This window comes from Branchiostoma floridae, chromosome 18 (assembly GCF_000003815.2).
Source record: "Branchiostoma floridae strain S238N-H82 chromosome 18, Bfl_VNyyK, whole genome shotgun sequence".
NCBI classification, from domain to species: domain Eukaryota; kingdom Metazoa; phylum Chordata; class Leptocardii; order Amphioxiformes; family Branchiostomatidae; genus Branchiostoma; species Branchiostoma floridae.
Window position 1 is genome coordinate 8,186,699 of NC_049996.1, and position 18,717 is coordinate 8,205,415.

Here is an 18,717-nt window from a genome sequence, read left to right on the forward strand (position 1 = left end):
GTCCAAGGTCAAAGTCCTTAACGGGCCACAAATTTTCTTGGTAGAGGACGTTAACAGACACAGAGTAGCTTTCAACTTAAAGTAACTGCAGGCTGGATGCACTTTAGGAGAGATGAAAAAGACTTCCTTCTATAGCTTCTTGGAGAAGGTAATACAACTACCCATAAAGAAGTAAATCTGACTATTAATTTTAACGTTGAAGTTCCACTGTGTTGCAAAACAATATCATGAACAAAACAGTAAACTTTGCAAAACGAACTGTAACATTGGATTGAATTGGGACTCACCTAATACATCTCAATGTTCATATTTGTTTTCAGTTTTATACAATTATTGTAGATCTGCATATATAACAGGTACAAGTTGGCAATATCCTTATGCTCAGCTTTGTTTCAAACCAATTATACATATTCAATTTTAATTCAAATGAACCGACAGACTGCACACAATAGCAGCAGGGATCTTATACAGACAAGGTACAGGTACACATTTACATGTGATGCTGACTTATGGAGAAAATCCCTTTACTATAATCTTATTACCACTTACCACCAGGAGAAGCTTTATGCATCACTGTTGTCACAAGATAAGGAGAAAGGGTCTTGGGTACTAACATTTGTTCATAAATAACCTTGTAGGAACACCAGCCAAACAGGATTGAAACAATACATCTGGACTTAATAATCCAGTCTTCTATCAGTCCACTCTCAAAATCCTATTCCCCTAGTTTCTTAATTTTACAGATTCATACAAAATGCTTACAGAATCATGCCTTTAGATTTGTGATGGCGTAATTTCGCATTAAGGAGAAAATATGGAGTTTGCAGTGGTTTTACATTTGCGATAACATAGTACAGTGACGAAAAAAATGGTTTCAAACATGAAACTACTGCGAAAAGTTAAGAATTACAGTATTTGTCTGAATTTCGTACAAAGAACAATATTCATTCATGAATATCAATCTGAGGCCACTGAATACATGAAAAAGCATTGTGTTATAGAATAGGGTAACAGGTGCACCAAACATTTCCATAAGAATAGCTTTGAAACAAAATAAAGCTGTTCATGTCACATTCCTTTTTAAGGACAACTCTCTCTTGACCAGCTAGAGGAAATTTTATCCTTTGGTAAAATTTTCGGTAAAATTTTCTTGTAAAGAACAATTTCTTTGATGACTTAATAGTTAACAGGGATCGAAATACTTTTTTTTGCTACATGCAAAATTGCAAGTTGGCAAAAATTTTACATGCAATTTGAAAAATTTACATGCAAAATACAACTAAGCGGCGATGGCGACGAATATCGCTAGCTTGAATCGGTGAATTTTGATTACATCTAGTAAAGTTACCGGAGAAAGTTACTGGCAAAAACAAGAAAGGATAAAGACACACGTCCATTTGTCTTTTTGTCTAAGAGTAGGGGGTCTAATTCCTCAGTATTTTTCTAATAGGCCAGGTATTTGCAACATGCAAGATTGCAAGTTCAGAATAATTCTACAAGCAAATCTCAAAAATTATGTGCAAATTGCAAGTTAAGTATGTGCATTTCCAACCCTGCTTAATATAGACTATATGTCAAATATCAGAACAATCTATCCACAGCTTCTTGAGCTACAAATAATTCAACCACAAACATGTCACAACCACACACAAACAAACAAAACACAGTACCAAAACATATTGACCTTCATGACGAAGGTAAAAAGTAGGTTCCAAATAACAGACATGTTGCCAAGGGCCTCTGACATGATCTACATTCTTCCCTAACTTACCAGGAGGTCAAAAGATCCGTGTGCCCCTCCTACCAACAAACACTCTCACTCACATGGCAAATAGTTCAGCTGCGAGGAACATGGCCAGATCAACAAGACAACATCCGGACACTGACCACTGCATTTTTTAACAGACTGGATGGCAGAATGACCTAGTGCCAGACTGGTAAAGCTACATCTAGGCTTGCTTATTTTGATAAATACCAGCATTACAAATACAAAGGCAAAGTTCCCCTTTATTACATGTAGAATAGCAATATGCTGCTAATCCCATTACACATTTTTGAGGACTATAACTTATAAGTACAACTATCTTTCTGTTCTTCCCTATCTGTACCTTTGGTAACAGTACAGATACCAATACATGGTCACTACTTCCAGTGGAATTTCACATACACAGCAAGAATCTTCCTTGACCAGGAGCAAATTTGGCGATGACCTGAAGTAAAACACATGGTGCCACTGCAAACCACTTCCAAATTTCGATTCAGCAGAAAACTTCAACAATCTACCAATTGAATGTATTCTGAACATAAGGAATATCTTTCTATTCAGGCATTTTGGATTCAAATGGAAAATACCAACATGTGTCTGACAACATCCTTCACTTACAAGTGACCTACATAAAATAAGTCACATAAATTTTATGTGTGACATATTCAAAATGTGCAATGAAAAAGGTATAGTACTTTTTATATATTGTGCAAACAGCTTGATATTAATGCATACCTTTCATTCATTACAATGGTTAACCACGGTTCACGGGTAACGGAAAAAAAGTATAGACAGTATGAATGGCTGGTATAAGTGTCTATAATTATAACCTCTGTCCAGTCCACAAAGGGGTAACACCACTGACCAGTCACACCTGACTGACCATGAATCTGTCGCCTTCCACAAATTGTTGTCCTTTGTGTCAGACAACATTTTACTGTGGAAACAAGTCTATCAACATCTTAACTCACACAGGGCTGGAACAATAATAAACTGTGGTTTCTCTGTACTACAGGGGGACAGACCTGTCCTTGGTTATAATGCAAATGTTTATTGCAAGTTCTTGCCTGTGGGCTAATTGCAGGTAACATGGAAAGGTACAGACAAAAGTGTATAACAACGTAGCATGTGTCGACTCTAGTCTGAAGGCTAACTCTGCATTTTAAGTTATTGGGTTCGACTTCTTTTTTTAAGACAGTGGAAGACAAATAATCCAACTTTTCCTGTTTGTAGCATTAATATGTCTCTTAATTCAGCGTTCTAATTTTTTTTATACATGTATGTTTGTCACACCCATACTTCTAAAGTAGTATTATTATTACTAACTGTGTAGATACACTACATCAATCAACAAGTCAGGGCTCGAAATCCTTTTTTCTGCATATCCGCACTGGTGCAGGTGGCATCGAAAATTACCTGCACCAGACAAAATTTACCTGCACCACTCTGAATTTAGGAAGTATGGATCATACTGAAATTGTTCAGGAACCATTATTTTATACTTATTAGGTTGTACCAGTCAATGCAGCTAATAACAATCCACATGCACCTATACCATATTTATGTGTAAAACCCAGTACATGGACCTGTGCAGGTTAGATGCAGGTAGACACCAGAAATACCTGCACAGCTCCAATTTTACCTGCACTAACCTGCATATGCAGGTGGTATTTCGAGCCCTGCAAGTATATATACAAGGTCTGCCTGTTCATGTTTAAATGCACATTATGTAGTTATGCAGATAACAGCAGTCCCTGACCTTTCAAACTTAAGGCAATGAAAACACCAAGTGTGAAAGGTCAAACCATTTGTCACCTTAAAGTTTATGCTCCACACACATGCTAATACTAATGGTCCTATCACTATCAGTGCTTATACTAGTGCAAAACGCAGTACAAGAAAAGGAGATTCAAACAAAGAGGTTTAAATGAACAACAAGTAAACCTTCTGAACAGGGCAACGAAGTCTGCAAACAAAGATTCATAACAGACTAGGTCTTATCCATGACTATCCTCTGGCTGACAAAGCATAAGTATAACTAGAAATGCTCTAATAAACCTCTGATCTTGTACAAATTTAGCTTCATTATTGAACAATCGTCACCAGTAACCCAAGCCACCAGTGATAAGATAGACATAAAGGAGACAAGGGGAAAGCCTCTCCTCCATGATAATACTTGTTCATTATCTATGGCTGTTATCAACAGCCCCTAAGGGAGAGAGAACATGTCTTCCCTTCCTGATCTACAGTAGGCACAACCCATCTCTGATGGCTATCTGTCTGCATGGAGGAACTGGATAAATGCTTTGGAAAGGTTCCAGCAACAGTTGGCACCATTGTTCCATGATATACAGGGGTACTTAAAATGCCCCTCACTGTTCTTGGTGATTCCCACTGGGCTAGGGGCTACAGTGTCTGATCTGTCTCTGGGACTTGGTCCTTCTCCAAGTAGGGCCGGGAAAATACAACATTTATCACATTTACCTGAAAGGGAATTGTGACTAATGAAAACATTTTGTTCAGGCTCAGTTTCTTCTTCATCCTCTTCTTCACTTCTCCAATTTCCAAACGAATAACCTGGACTAGACTGCTGTCACCATGGTTACCAATGGTGTAACAGATAGACTCTGGTGTTTGATTACATAATGTAGTAAGTGGTCCTATTGGACATCTGAAATTGTCTTCATTCATAGTTAGAGTATAAAAGACCTGTTTCTTGCAGATCACTTCAGTGTCACTGACGAAGGAAAGTGGATTCTTTCCGAAACGTCTGACCGTTTCAAAACCATATCCAGTTGCTTGAGTAACTATTTTTGGCGTAATGTAGTAAGTGGTAGGCCAGGGCTGGAGGGCTGGACATCATGTTGTATATAAGAATAAACAATGTGACCATAGGAAGGTTCATGTAAATATCATGTATTTGCTTGCGAATGTTATCTTAAAGTTTCTAGTTTTGGGCTGCCTTTCAAACCTGCTTGACACAAATCAAGAATGAATCAATGATCTACCGTGTCATGTCAAAGGTTCAGTGTACATGATTTCCCATCATAGCCATGGGCAATAAAATGTCAATAACATTTTGTCACCCTGTGCATCTTCTTGGTATAACGCTTTCAAAAATCAATACAAGTGTCTATCAAGCCACTCAGTATTGCTTTGACATGGGAACGTTTTCCTTGCACAAGTCAATCACAATCACTAACCTGTCAAACCTTTCAAGTTGTAAAATCTGTAACCAAATGTCAGAATAAAAAGTCCGAAAGAGTTGCATATGAATATGGTCAGCACGCACCATGTGCACAGGTTGTTAACATCCATAATTTGAATAAAAGGAACTTTTGAATGCAACTTGAGTGATAAAGACAGATATCTATTGTTGTATATGTGCACTGCATAAGTCCACAAGAATAGGAGCACACATTACGAACAGACACAAATTTTACATATTTGGTGCACATGTTTCTTTATTTGTCTGTGAAAAACAGTTGCCTCAAGACCTTCAGACTGCACAAATTTACATTTTTATTATCCGTCTGTTTCTCAAGTCATTATCAAAAGTGACTGGACTGGCCTACCACAACAAAGGGGATCCCCCATTAGCACCTAGGTGAGGGTGTCTAATGGTGTGATATGGGTGGGGTCAACCATTAACTCATGCTGGGTGTGGACAAGGACTGGTGACTTCAAATTATACCTTGGAGGACACATGTTTTAGTGCCTGAAAGACACAATTACTGTGAAAACCCAGACGACCCTGGAGCATAAACTACATTAATCTTGGTCTTGAGATGATGAAAGCTGAATATAACACTAAACATGCAATACCAATTCTCAGAGCAAAATAATGTTAACGACAATTTTTGTCCCTTTTTATTCTGTTCGAACTTACAGAAAGGAAAAAGAACTTAACATATCTTGGGGTGTTTTACTCTTACATTAAAGACAAGCTGCACATACATAAAATCATCATAATCCCATCTTAATGACATACTATTGCTTGTGTTTTGAACCAAGTACCATTAGTATCTAAGTGACACTGTGTGAAAGCCAAGTGCATCTGTATGTACGAAATTTGCATTAACAGTGAAGCATAGCTAAAGTGCTGGGGATGGCACATGTGAACTCTTGGCTATCAATTTCAAGCTCCAGTAATCTCATTTCAATACCCTACTGATACTTGACTCCTGTATATTCTGAACATGTATAAACTTCAAAATCGTCACTGGTAAAAAAAAAATACTAAAATATGTGAAGAAGCTGAAATGCTGAAAAATGCCTTTGAGATGTTTTAACGGAATAGAATGACACAGCCTTACATTAGATATAACATAATGATGCACCTGTCTAAACCGGATTATAGTGGGCTACAGAACTTCTCCATACAAGGAAAACACTGGTGGTAGTAGGGAGCTAGTGCCAGGGAAAATAGACAGTTACGCACACTGGGAGATATGCCAATACTGTAAACGACACTCAAATTCAAACTTCTGCATACCATCTGACACCCATACATTGAGGCAGTTAAGAAGGCCTAACACCTTCTACACTACCATTAGGCAAATAGCTAGTCACCAGTATTTACTTTGATGATCTAACAACAAATGTTGTTTACACTGATGGTAATGCATTATGTAGGGTATGTTAATCTGCCCGTATTAAGTCCTATCTGATCTAAGGCATTTCAGAATACAGTTGCTAAGTTGGACTACTCCTTGTACCATTTCAGACAAGCACTATAGATCTCCAACAGATATTCTAAACTATGTCAAACAGTGCATTATTGTTGAACCAGGCTAAAAGCTTGGTGGCGTCACTACACTGCATGTCTCAAAACATTTGCGTCACCACATATCTCAAAACATTTGCAGTTCTTGGAAGTGTGGAGACATAGCTGCGAGACACCATCCTTGTTTTCTCATGCATGTAGCCGAGAGTTTCTCTGAGGAAAGACAAATATGAGGAGGGATTCCCGAATGCCAGGGAAGGCCAAGTGGCCAGAATGTCCAGACCAGGCCTCCATCTGGTACTGTAACTGGCAAGAGTCAACACATTTCCCCTGTCATTTTCCACATCATTACATACCAGGGGTACAGGATGGGACTTGTGGTCACTTTATCAGGGAATAAACACAGCACAAATCAACATAAACCCATGGGAGTATTCAAAGAGCATCCTCAGATGATATAGAATTCGAGGATGTATCTGCTGAATTTAAAAACTTTACATGTAGAATCTCGCTGTTACCTCTCTGGCACAAAATGTTGACACTGCATGTGTACTACAGAAGAATTGTTCTAAAAATTGTGAGAACTTCTTTGCCCCTCCTACAGTATGAAGTCCCCAGAAATGGGGATTTTACAGTAACGCCACTGAGGTTCACAGTGATAGCTACGCCCTGCAATCCTCGTCATAAGAAATGCGGCATCAGAATTAATACTTTATGGGAGCAATAAACAAGCGATTTATACATCCACAGTAAATAAAGGCACAATCAGTCTAGCTCCCTTCCCCAGAGAACTACAGTGAGACATTTCCATAAACAGTAATTAGGGCATGTGTACCTAATCCTGTTAAGGTACAGACAACATGTTCGGTATTAGACAAAACAGTGTTTACAGAAAAAGCAGATTATGTAATTAGAGAATTTAAAGCAATTTGGCTGTACAATTTTCTCATTAAAAGTAAGATTGCATTTTTAGTACACATAATAATTTAGTTTTGCCCATACCTTTTATTAAAAAATTACACTTCTAGATTACAAATTGATTATATTACATCTATTCAAATCATACTTCTACATCAAAATTACAGTGTAAAATGTAATATTTACAATGTAATCATATAAAGTGTAGTTTACTGGTGCAAATCTTGTAGCAGATGGTCCATGAAATGCTTTATTTTAAACTTACCAATTAACTGTGTCTTTGTCACTTTGACTAAATATAAGGTGTCAACCACAGGGAATACTATTATTATCATCATACCCAAAGTAGCAGCTTTTTGACTGGCATATTAATAATTGCCCCAATTTACTTTGCATAATGTAGGAAATAGATTACACAATAAACTCTCATGTCTATACTTTGTTGAAGGTTTTCAATGACAACACACTTTAACCATCCCAACTCAGCTTTACCATATTAATCAACTGTGATGATTAAAGGGTAAAAGTAACATAATTTCAAAAGTAAAAATCAAATTAAAACATCACAAACGGAGGCATTTTCTTCTTAAGGAATTCCGAACCTGCATAACAAATCATACCCTTTTAATCCATTGAAGTACACATTTGGGAGAGCAGGCTTTCCCATATGTAGCTTCCAATGTCAACTATTACCACATCTTTCAACAACTAAAGGGTTGGTCCTTAATTGGTGAAACGTCTGCTAACTGAAGTTGCACACTGGGGGATACAGAAACTCAAATTGGATTCAGACTCAATTCTTCACATCTCCGAGCTGGGATAAGTTTCTTACATTAGTTGTTAATGTACTCTCTGCACTCTGGGCTAAACAAGCCAGACTGTCTGTCTACCATTCAATATGAAACCCAAAAGGTGGTGTCTGAACTTACTGTAATGTGATTTGTAAAGGCAGGCCAATAATAACCTGGGCCTTGTTCACATGTCAAAGGATGCTCCGGGCTACTGAACTGATAAATATTTGATGTAGGCATTTTGTGTTGACCGCATTCTTTGGAAATATCATAATGTTAACTCTGTCCATATGAAAGAATTACCATTAATACTTTCTAAACATGAAGGCAAAGATCAGGTACAAAATAATGTTGCTATTTGTGGCTGACTGCATTGGTTTAAATACTGTGTAATCAAAGCAGACATTGTGATGTGAAATAGTCTGAATTTTTCAGGTAGCTAATAAGGTGAACATTCTGCATAATGTTGCTTTCTTTGCACCATCATTCTACTTTTACTGCATGAAAATTATCAAAACTGAAAATACATATGATGCACTTGAACTGGGGAGATACATACATGTATGTACACCCCCCCCCCCCCCCCCAAAAAAAGCATGACTTCAAGAGTATTTGAAACAACATTTTTGTCTAGTTCTACTTGAAAACAAATACACTTCACAATAAACCTTTAAACTATTATTTCATTTATATCATTTCATGGTACAGATTCAGACTCAGAGATTGCCAGGTACTAGATACATAATACCTGACCTGTACTTTGGAAATATTCTAGCCCTGAAAACTTCCTGGCCCATGGTAGAAAATCCCTTTACATCCACTGTGAGTTGACCCACATACATCTACTTACTTCAAGATTATTACATGGTTCCGCTTTACTACAGATAACATTTTGATCATTATTAAGTGTGACAAATAATGATAAAACATAATTCTTCTTTGTCAGAAGCATTTCTCAATCTAAGCACTATGTCCTCTGCAAATAGACCTGGACACATTGCTCTGTAATAGATACACTTGGGAAGGCTCTTGGAGTAAGTGACTCTACTTTTTCCTGCACATACATTGGTAATGATTATCCCTATGTTTGTGCTGGGGCACCATTACACAAACCAGAATGTCACGTACATGGGGATTTAGTTCTCAACATGGATGGCAAACATTGAGACTTCTTGATGTGATTTAGTGAGTGACCTATTTACTTTTCTGAATTTCGCTGATGTGTATGCCCAGAAAATTTCTGAATTTCGCTGATGTGTATGCTCATAAATTTTTCTGAATTTCGCTGATGTGTATAGAAATAAATCTTTTTGGCAACAATTTTTTCTACAAATTGTAATTGGAACATCCGCAAAAGCATATACTTTTGCAGGTAAACAAAGCACCAGTAAGGGTAATACCGTATCTATTCACTGCGCTGAAAAATCATTTGTATAAACACAACAGGAATGTTTTTCAACACAAGCTATCCCATTATAGCCAACTATGCTATATTTTAGATCTAGAACTTTGCGATGACATGTTTTAAAGAAAATACATTTTAAAGATCCATACGCCATTGTCCATACATACTTGTCATAAGTACCTACAAAAACCCCTTGACTTTTCAAGTCTAGGCCCAGTGTAGTGGGTCTAAGCTTGCCGCTATTCTGCTCTGTTGTTCTGGGAGGCTGTGCTTCAACAGGGCGGGTCAGGAGTGTTGGCACAGAGCATACCGTGGTTATCCTCCATATCTGCTGACCTGTTAGGGCCTTACATATCCAGGCCACACCTCACGCTGCAACACGGATCTACAAGCAGATGTAAGGTCTGGCACAGAGCATACCGTGGTTATCCTCCATATCTGCTGACCTGTTAGGGCCTTACATATCCAGGCCACACCTCACGCTGCAACACGGATCTACAAGCAGATGTAAGGTCTGGCACAGAGCATACCGGGGTTATCCTCCATATCAGCTGACCTGTTAGGTCCTTACATATCCAGGCCACACCTCACGCTGCAACACGAATCTACAAGCAGATGTAAGGTCTGGCACAGAGCATACCGGGGTTATCCTCCATATCTGCTGACCTGTTAGGTCCTTACATAACCAGGCCACACCTCGTGCTTCTACATGGATCTACAAGCAGATGTACGGTCTGGCGCAGTGTTTTACAGAAGTTTAACAGGTTTTGTACATCTTTCTAGTGGTCTGTGTCACAAGGGAAAGTAAGATGCTGCCCACTAAAATGGCAATGAAAAAGCCTACAAAGAACATCTGCTTGAAGACTACTCAATGCAACTACAATGAGAAATATGTCAAGACAACCTGAAAAGAATAACCAACAGTCTATAGTACAAGCTAGAAGTCAAATTGAAATTAGGATTGTACAAAAAGTATATGTAAGATAAATATGTTCATTACATATCTGATAGTATTCACTTGCATTAATAGAGCATTATCCGAAAATACAATGAGCCATTTTACCACAAATAATCTTCAACATTTGTGCACACTGGAAAGATTAATGTCCTCAACAACAAAAGACAGCAACGCAGACTGAACTAAAAAGTTTGAATGGGATAGAGATAGTGGTTGAGGTTGGGGCTCTTTGAGTGTCAGGCACGGCAATAATGCCAGCTGTCAGTAGTTTTTTCCACCAACCAAAAGACATCAACTTTTTCCATTTTAAGCCCCTGAACAGTCATTGGCATATATATGATATACTTCACTGAAGCACTATGCTGTGACTGTCTACTATCCGTTCTAATAGATTTGCTGTCTTTTCACAATATAATCATAACGTTTTATCCAAAATATACATATTCAAAACTGAAGCAAGCAGGTGCAGGCAAGTGTGAAACTCTGTATTTCACAATGGCCATAAATTATCTCATACAAAACACTGGATAATTTCCTTTTTCATAGGTACAAAGGGACTAAAAATTATGCTCGCCTACATGAAAGACAATCTCTCTAAATATTCAGTCTAAGCAATTGAGGAGAATCAGTTGTAAACAATGTCAACACTGTATATACGACTTCCCAACATTTATACTTGGTCCTTTAGAACTCTTTGTGTACATGTAAGTACAGTATATAACAGTTGAATGTTATGGTAATAAAGGGAGGGAATAGTTTTAACTTTCTTTGTCACCTAATCTGTCCCCTTCTTTATGCTTAACTGCCTGTTTTCATTTTTTCGTGCACTGGAAATCTTGAAACTATCACAATGGTTTTATTTCCCCAGTTCATGATATCAGGAATATTTGTTTGACTACTGCTATATAGTAATAGCAGCTACATTTGCAAACTTGCTTTCTGACACAGGAAAGTTCACAGGAAAAACCTGGGGACATAAAACCCCCCGCAAAAGTTTCAAGGTTTACAGCATTTTAAAACATGCACATTGTGGCAGGTGGAATTTCAGAAGCCAGTACAGCGTCAGCGTGCAAAATACGCACTTGCACACTTGCACATTGCAACCACTTTTTGCTTGGTGCAACTTACTTCTAAACTCAGGTTGCACAGGATGCCAATTAGATTTTGAGCCTCTAAACTCGATTTTGTTGTCAATTTACTTGGAAGAAATAAATTGACCGAGGCAGCTCCGTTTAATATCAGCCAAACATGTATGTATTGTACCTTTTTTTCAGAAATTAGTGAATTGTATGAGGTGGTGCAACTTGAAATTCAGTTGTGCAACCTAGTTTTTGCCCCAGGTTGCACACTGTGCAACCTGGCTCAGAAAAGTATTTTGTACACTGAGCATAAAGGAGACAGATGAGGTGACACAGAGATAGTCAAACTATTTCCTCCCTTACTGACACAGGAAAAAGCAACGACAAGTCAGGATTTATAGCCAAAAACATCCCCTGCATGGAACCCCTGGAAATTTGGGAAGCGTATAACCGAGGAAGGAGGAAAGAGCTCCCTTCTCTGGTTTCTCTGTTTATATTTCAGATTTTTGCTTCAAAGCAAAGAGACTACAGTACTCCTAAGTCTCAAGACTTGTATTTCAGGAAAAAAATAAATACACTCACTACAGAGGATATGGCAATACACCATATAGATTAAAGGGAATTCATACACGGCATTATGTATTCAACTCAAAACATTCAATGTACAAAATGTAATTCTAATTGTTATGGACAAATTAGGCTGGGAAAAGGTAGCTAATTAGAGCCTTCTTTTGTTAACGATGGATAATTTCTAATCCCATGCATAGGCATGCTCTATTAACTAGGGCAAAGCACATGCTCCATAATAATCAATTACTTATTAAAGGTCTCAAACAGAGTGTACTGTTCGCATAATTGATGACCTTTGTCTATTAGCCCCCCTCCCACTGCTACTGGGTTTACAAACAGTATTATACAGAAGGGCGGGGAAAAGTGCATCGTCCATGGCAACCCACCAGGTAATATTTGGCCAATGGATGAACTAAGAACATCGGAATCTACACGATCACAGGGTCACATGGTGTTTTATTGCAGCCGCATGCCAGCATGCAAGCGAACAGGCCCTTTTTTAGCACGCAAGAGCACACATATACACAAACACAAGAACACACGCTCCCTCGCCATGCCTAGGTAAAAGTCACTGCCGTACCGGCTTGGGTAGGGGTCGCCAGGGGTCATTACGGTACACACCGGGACGAGGGGGCTTGCTCAGAGCCTTCATGGCCCTCCCGGCCAAAACTCGGGTCCCATCACCTAAACTGGCACCCCGGGCGTGGGGAAGACAGACAGGGCGAGTGGCAACGCCAACAGCACAAAAATGGCTGGTATTTCCTCAACACCAAACCCCCCTAACCTCACAGCTATTAATACTGCAACAACGGCTCCCACAATATTTTCATACCAAAACTGTTGATATGACAAACATCAACTCTTTTCTTCATTCATATTCCTGACACATTAATAGTCTTACAACCATATTGTACCGAGAAAACCAAAATGTTAATGAAATAACTCAATCTGATACTCAGTGATAGTCACATTTTCCCACTGTGATGACGATAACAATACATGTTCAGGTATAACACTTAACAATTCTTTTGTTATGATGTCAAAGCTATAATAGTATGCAGGATATCCTCCACTCCTAGTGATATAGCTGACTCATACAGGTGTGTTCATACACCCAGGGTTACCAGGTTACAACACTTCCTTCCCTCCTTTTCCTGTTAGCACAAACATTATAACCTAGTAGAAACAAGACTTTGGCAATTTGACTGCATGCATGAAAGAAATACACATCTAAGTTCTAACAACATTGGTGCAAGTAAGACTCACAAGGGAAAACTTGCTTTTGTGCTACCTGTGCCAAAATATACAATGTGAAAGATGTAAGACCAAAACCCATTAGAAGGAAGAAATAGGCCATGTCTTTAGGCTAAAATTCCATTTTCAAGGACGGGAGAAATCGAACAACATAAAACATTAGTGCAGATTTCAAACTATAACTACTCAATAATATCACTGATTTAATGTTACATGTTACAGCCCGATCACGTCATTCAATTGTCATGCAATTCGCAAGCATTCCTGGGATAGCCATATATTACATGTGTCCTGCAAGGTTCAGCTGTCTTGTTATATAAAAAAGGGTGTCTTAGATCCAAGTTACATCTGGATTCTTGTCAGCAGTTGGTTCTGTCACATTCTGCTTGCAATATCTATGCTACGGAATCAAAATCGTACGATGGCATGCGACGAAATTATTGTAACATAGGTCAGCTCCTACCATATAGATAGTCATGTTTGCCAATTAGAATTTTAGTTTATTAGTCCGTCAATGATTCTACTGACTCAGCAAGCCTGGCTGACTACAAATACATGTTTATGTACTTGACTGTCATTCTTAGTCAACACCTATGGCTATAACCTTCCAATAAGCAATAAAACCAGTCATTCCATTACATTTATGGCATGTACTTGGGAGCTCTTGAGATAGAGACAAGCATTACAGATAATGTATATGGACACAGAGAAGCAATAGCATGTGCCTATAGTGTATATCGGCAATGGTCATTGCCACCCTCTTCACAAGTACATTACTAACCGGCCATGGATGTAACAAGTGACCCATGAAGGGGAATATACAGTACATGTAGACAGCCAGTACGTTGTAAAGAGAGAGGTGGTGATGGGAAGATACATAAAGATGACCTCCTTTCATGTGTAATACTAGTAATAGTGCCATGGCAAGACTTGGTTTGTCTTGTGCCTGAAAATTAGGTCACAGTCTAGACTTGAAATGGGCAAAAAGCACTCATTCCAGTAACTGGATATGATTTTAATAATCCAGTTGCTTGAGTAACTGCTTATCTTATTACCTAGATGTCTAACCTTCATTCAGTACACCTGAGATGGTTAACAATTACCAAATTGGGAGTTAGGGATCAGGAAAAGTCATTAAAACCAGCGTCTCAATCTTAAATGTGTATACTAAACAATAAGCTACATACCAATCGTTATGCAACATGTCAGGATATTCAAGTGGTCAGAAAGTCAGATACATTTAACGTAAAGCCAATTGAAGACAACGTATTGCACAAGGACTATTAAATGCAGTGCCCATCATTACCGAAGTACTGTACAATATATTGATTTAGATCTACAGCTGTATCGCCTGTATGAGGAAACTAGTTCTCAAGGCTATTTTCAAGTAATGATGGCAGACACACGGACGGACGGATCAATGTATGGTACCATGGGCACTTTTCCAAGTTGACTTGGGAAATGGGGGCAGAAACTACCCATTTCAAATTCTGGCATGTAGTGGGCAATTGCCACTCAAATGTCAGAGAGAAAATTCAATTTTTAACTTGGATATACTCTAACTCCATAAATAGTTTGGCATAGGAAGGCATGATGATGGCACCCACGAAGGGTCAAAGTCTGTAATGCAACCCCGAGGTCTTCAGATGGCCGAGCAGTTTGTTTGCGCCATCTTTGGACAGCAATAACAATATCAGCTGACAAGATAGCGGGTCAAAGGTCACTCCAACAGCTGCTCACAGGTCTTAAAATCAAATATAGCCATAATGTCTTACACAACCTTAAGGCACCTCATGTCCTTTTTAGTTTGCAAAATTTCTTTTGATGTGACCCTTCAAGGAGCATATATGTAGAGCAAGCCCTGTTAAAACTAAAATACAAAGCAACCAATAAAACTGGTGGGCCATGTTTCAGACTGCACTAGAAACTTGAGAGGTGAACCCTATATCTTGTGTTCAAAATTAACCAACCCCCCATTGAGAATTGTGTCCTGATACTAAGGACAAACAGTTTTGTGATGTTGTTACTACAGATTTTTGTGCAGTAATCTTAAGGATTGTCTTACCCACAATGCATCATAGTACATGTATTTATGTTTCAACTGTTTTTTGTACCATCATGCATTGTGGCTAGTGTTGATGGGGAATTTCTAGGTGAAGTAAACAACAACAATAACAAGACTAACCTTGATGGGTTTCTTGCTGAACTTGACCTTTGGCACCCTTCCCATCATGTTCATATCTTCGTCCTCGCTGGAGATGCCTGGCATCTCGCCCTGAGCCCAGTAATCCACGGGGAATTCATTCTCACTGTCGTCCTCACCTTCCGTGGTCACCTCAGACTCGGACATCCGCTCACTCCCTACATCCTTCTCTATTCTATCCTGGGGTGTGAACCCACCATGGAATGAGGTAGATTGTGCTTCTACAGTAGGAGAAGATCCTTCGAAGACGTCGCCGTCGGAGAGGAACTCATCGCTCGCCCTCTTACTGCGGAAGGCCGTCACGTCTTCTTCTGAGCTGTGCGAGCTGTGGTGCTGGTACTCCGCGTTTCTACGCCAGCGATTCGGGGTCATCGGGGGTTCCTCGGGCTCGAGTTGCTCATCGCTATGCATAGGCTCATCTTCATCTTCTTGCTGCAAGGGTTCATGGGATTGTGCTTGGAATGCTGGGTAACTCTCAACTTCTGCTTCATCTTCCACAGGTTCTTCTTCCTTCAGCAAGGCATCAGCGAGAGACTCCGTCGTAGAGGAACTGTTGAAAAGTCTGTGTCTGCTTTCGTTGGCTTCTTCGTAAGGCTCCGGGGAATCCTGCTCGAAATTCGGCGCCGTCTCGCCCTCTGCTGGTTCATGCTCCGCATCCACTCCAACCTCGTTTTGATCCACGGTGACTAGCTCGGCGTGTAACAAGATGTCGCCATCCTCTGCTGGCGACATCACTTCCTCTTCTCGTTCATTCCTGTAAACGGAATCTGCAGGCTCAACGGTTCCTCTCTGGCCACCAATCCACTCTGATGCTGTCTCGCTATCACTAACACCCTTCGAATCTTTGATATCACCATTTAGAGTCCTCCCATACCTTGGCTTTGGTACATTCTCTGGTTGCTCTTGCCTTGGTTCCGTGGTTCTCTCCTTTGCTATAGGGGAGAAACTGTCCTCTCTGTCTCGGGAGTACTCTTTAGCTTTTGGTGACAGACTCTCTTCTTCATCATGAGGCATGTGCAGCCTTGTTTTGGGAGTACTGTTCTGCTGCTCCCAATGTCTCAAACCTGTTATTTCCTCTGTATCCTCTTTCTCAAAGCATCCCGAAATCCTTCGTTTCTTCGCTTCATCCTCCTTCGCTATCAAGTCTCGCAAGTCGGCTACGTTCACTTTTGGCGACACTTTCCTCGTGGGCGACATCGGTGGTGATTTCAGATCTGACCTCTCAAAACTATCGGAATATCCTGACAGCCTTCTGGAAATCGGGCCTGGGCTAACATCTGGGGTCCTATCAATGATGTGGACTGGTTTCTCTCTTGGAGGATCATCTAAGCTGTCTAAAGAATCGGCGCTACTGCTACGTATTCTTGAGTCCCACTTATTGGTGATCCCATTTTCGCGTTTATCTGATTCGGACGTTTTCCTATACCTGGACTCCCGAATAGACCTGGACATGTTGGAGTCGCCATCTTGCAGAATCTCACCTGAAAACCTCTTCTCCAGCCGATCGGTACTCGCAGAACGGTAACGATTCGTCGGCACCTTCTTGTCTGCTGTGGCCTTCTTTTCCAGATTCTCAAAGAGTTTCCGTGTTTCCGAAAACCTGGCTGCGTGGGAAACCGTCTCATATCTATCCATCTCTCTACTCAGCCGTCTTTCTATGTTTTTCTTGGCATCCTCACGGTTCCTGTAGGTTCGTTTTTGCGGCGGCTTGCTAGAATCTACAGTGGAATTAGGTTGTACTGCACTAGTACTACTACTACTGCTGCTGCTGTTGTTTTTTATTGAGGCACTTGTGTCTGCCTTGTTCCCAGCCTGCTGAGCGTTTGTGCTCGCGGCATTTAGCTTGTTTGGCTCACTGTTTTCCCTTTCCTCGATCCCTCCCCCATGTGGACTGAAAATAGACTTGAGTTTGGAAATGTTGGTCCCAACTTGATACTTGCCCTCCCCATATCTCTCTGCGCTTCGCGACCTTTGGATGGCGGGTTCTCTGCTTCTCTGGGCCAGAGGCCTGTCGCTGCCCTTCTGGAAGGTGGACTTCAAGGCGTTGATGTCGACAATCGGTCGGGAACGAAGCCTTCCTGTCTCGGGATCCCTCGGCGTTCGAGTCCGTGCGGTGGCCCGCACCTCGCTGTAGACTTCCTCGGCTGCCTTCGACCTGTGGGACCGGGACAGATCATGTAACGTTACGTCGGTCATTCATGAACAATCTATCGATCTTTTCTACGAGTAATGTTACAACAACAAAGCGAGTACTCTTCTCTAGCCTGCCCCTGGAAGATGATAGCACCGTGACAAGGCAAAGTATACACGCAGGATTGGGTAAAGTCGTCATGCTTTGGGGAATGCCAAACAAAACTTCAAGCCAAATCGAACGAGGAAAAAACTGCGAGCAAAAACCGTCTGCGGCCAAACGCGTACATTTTACGAGGCACAAAAGGGATATGCCTGGTTGAAATACATCAACAAGCAATAGTAGACCCTTAGGAAACGTTTGAGTGATATTTAAAGCTACGGCTTGGGAAAAGATCGCGATATTTGGACGGTTTACGCGAATCAGATCACCGCAAACAACTCACATCATACTACAGCGGCGTTGGAGGTTGGCCAAAAATTGTGGAGCGATCGGTCGCGGTAATGGTGGATTCCAGCGACCGAGACGGGTGGTGGTGGTCCGGTGGTAGGTCGTTCAGACCCCGGGCTTGCTGTTGGCGGATGGAGGAGACTCTGCCCGCGAGACGAGGCTTCATTGCAGCAGGACAAGGGCAGGAAGGTGGTGGGAACCCTCCACGGCTCGTGCAATGGCCGCCATTACAACTATGGGATGGTACAATCAGGACCACCTACCCCTCCGTAGTAAACGCTGATTAAAGTTTTATGATGATTAAGGGAGTAAAGTTTTACTATTCTGATAATATCTTTCATAATTGAGTATGAATCTTAAGTTTTTCTTCTATGTAATCATTTTATTGTTTTAGAAATCTATTTGGATGGAGTAAGGAGTTGAAATAAAAAGATCAGGTAGAAATTTGTTGGAGTACTGGGGCTTGG

General features: G+C 40.3%; 1 protein-coding gene across 17 annotated transcripts in view; it reads right to left on the reverse strand.

Annotated features, from left to right (window-relative positions):
• Window positions 1-18,537, reverse strand: part of LOC118405731 (neurabin-1-like) — a 56,343-nt gene extending 37,806 nt beyond the window's left edge. For 7 of the 17 annotated variants that reach the window (XM_035805414.1, XM_035805415.1, XM_035805421.1 and 4 more), the window contains exons 1-2: window positions 18,246-18,536; window positions 15,652-17,824 (exon numbers count right to left, since the gene is read on the reverse strand). In XM_035805414.1, coding sequence (XP_035661307.1) covers window positions 15,652-17,824; window positions 18,246-18,250 — 2,178 coding nt within the window. In that variant the 5' untranslated portion in view covers window positions 18,251-18,536. Of the gene's footprint in view, window positions 1-12,792; window positions 14,820-15,651; window positions 17,825-18,245 lie in introns of those variants that run through there. The other 10 variants (XM_035805417.1, XM_035805412.1, XM_035805411.1 and 7 more) reach the window with 5 other exon arrangements.
• Between the last annotated feature and the right edge of the window lie 180 nt (window positions 18,538-18,717).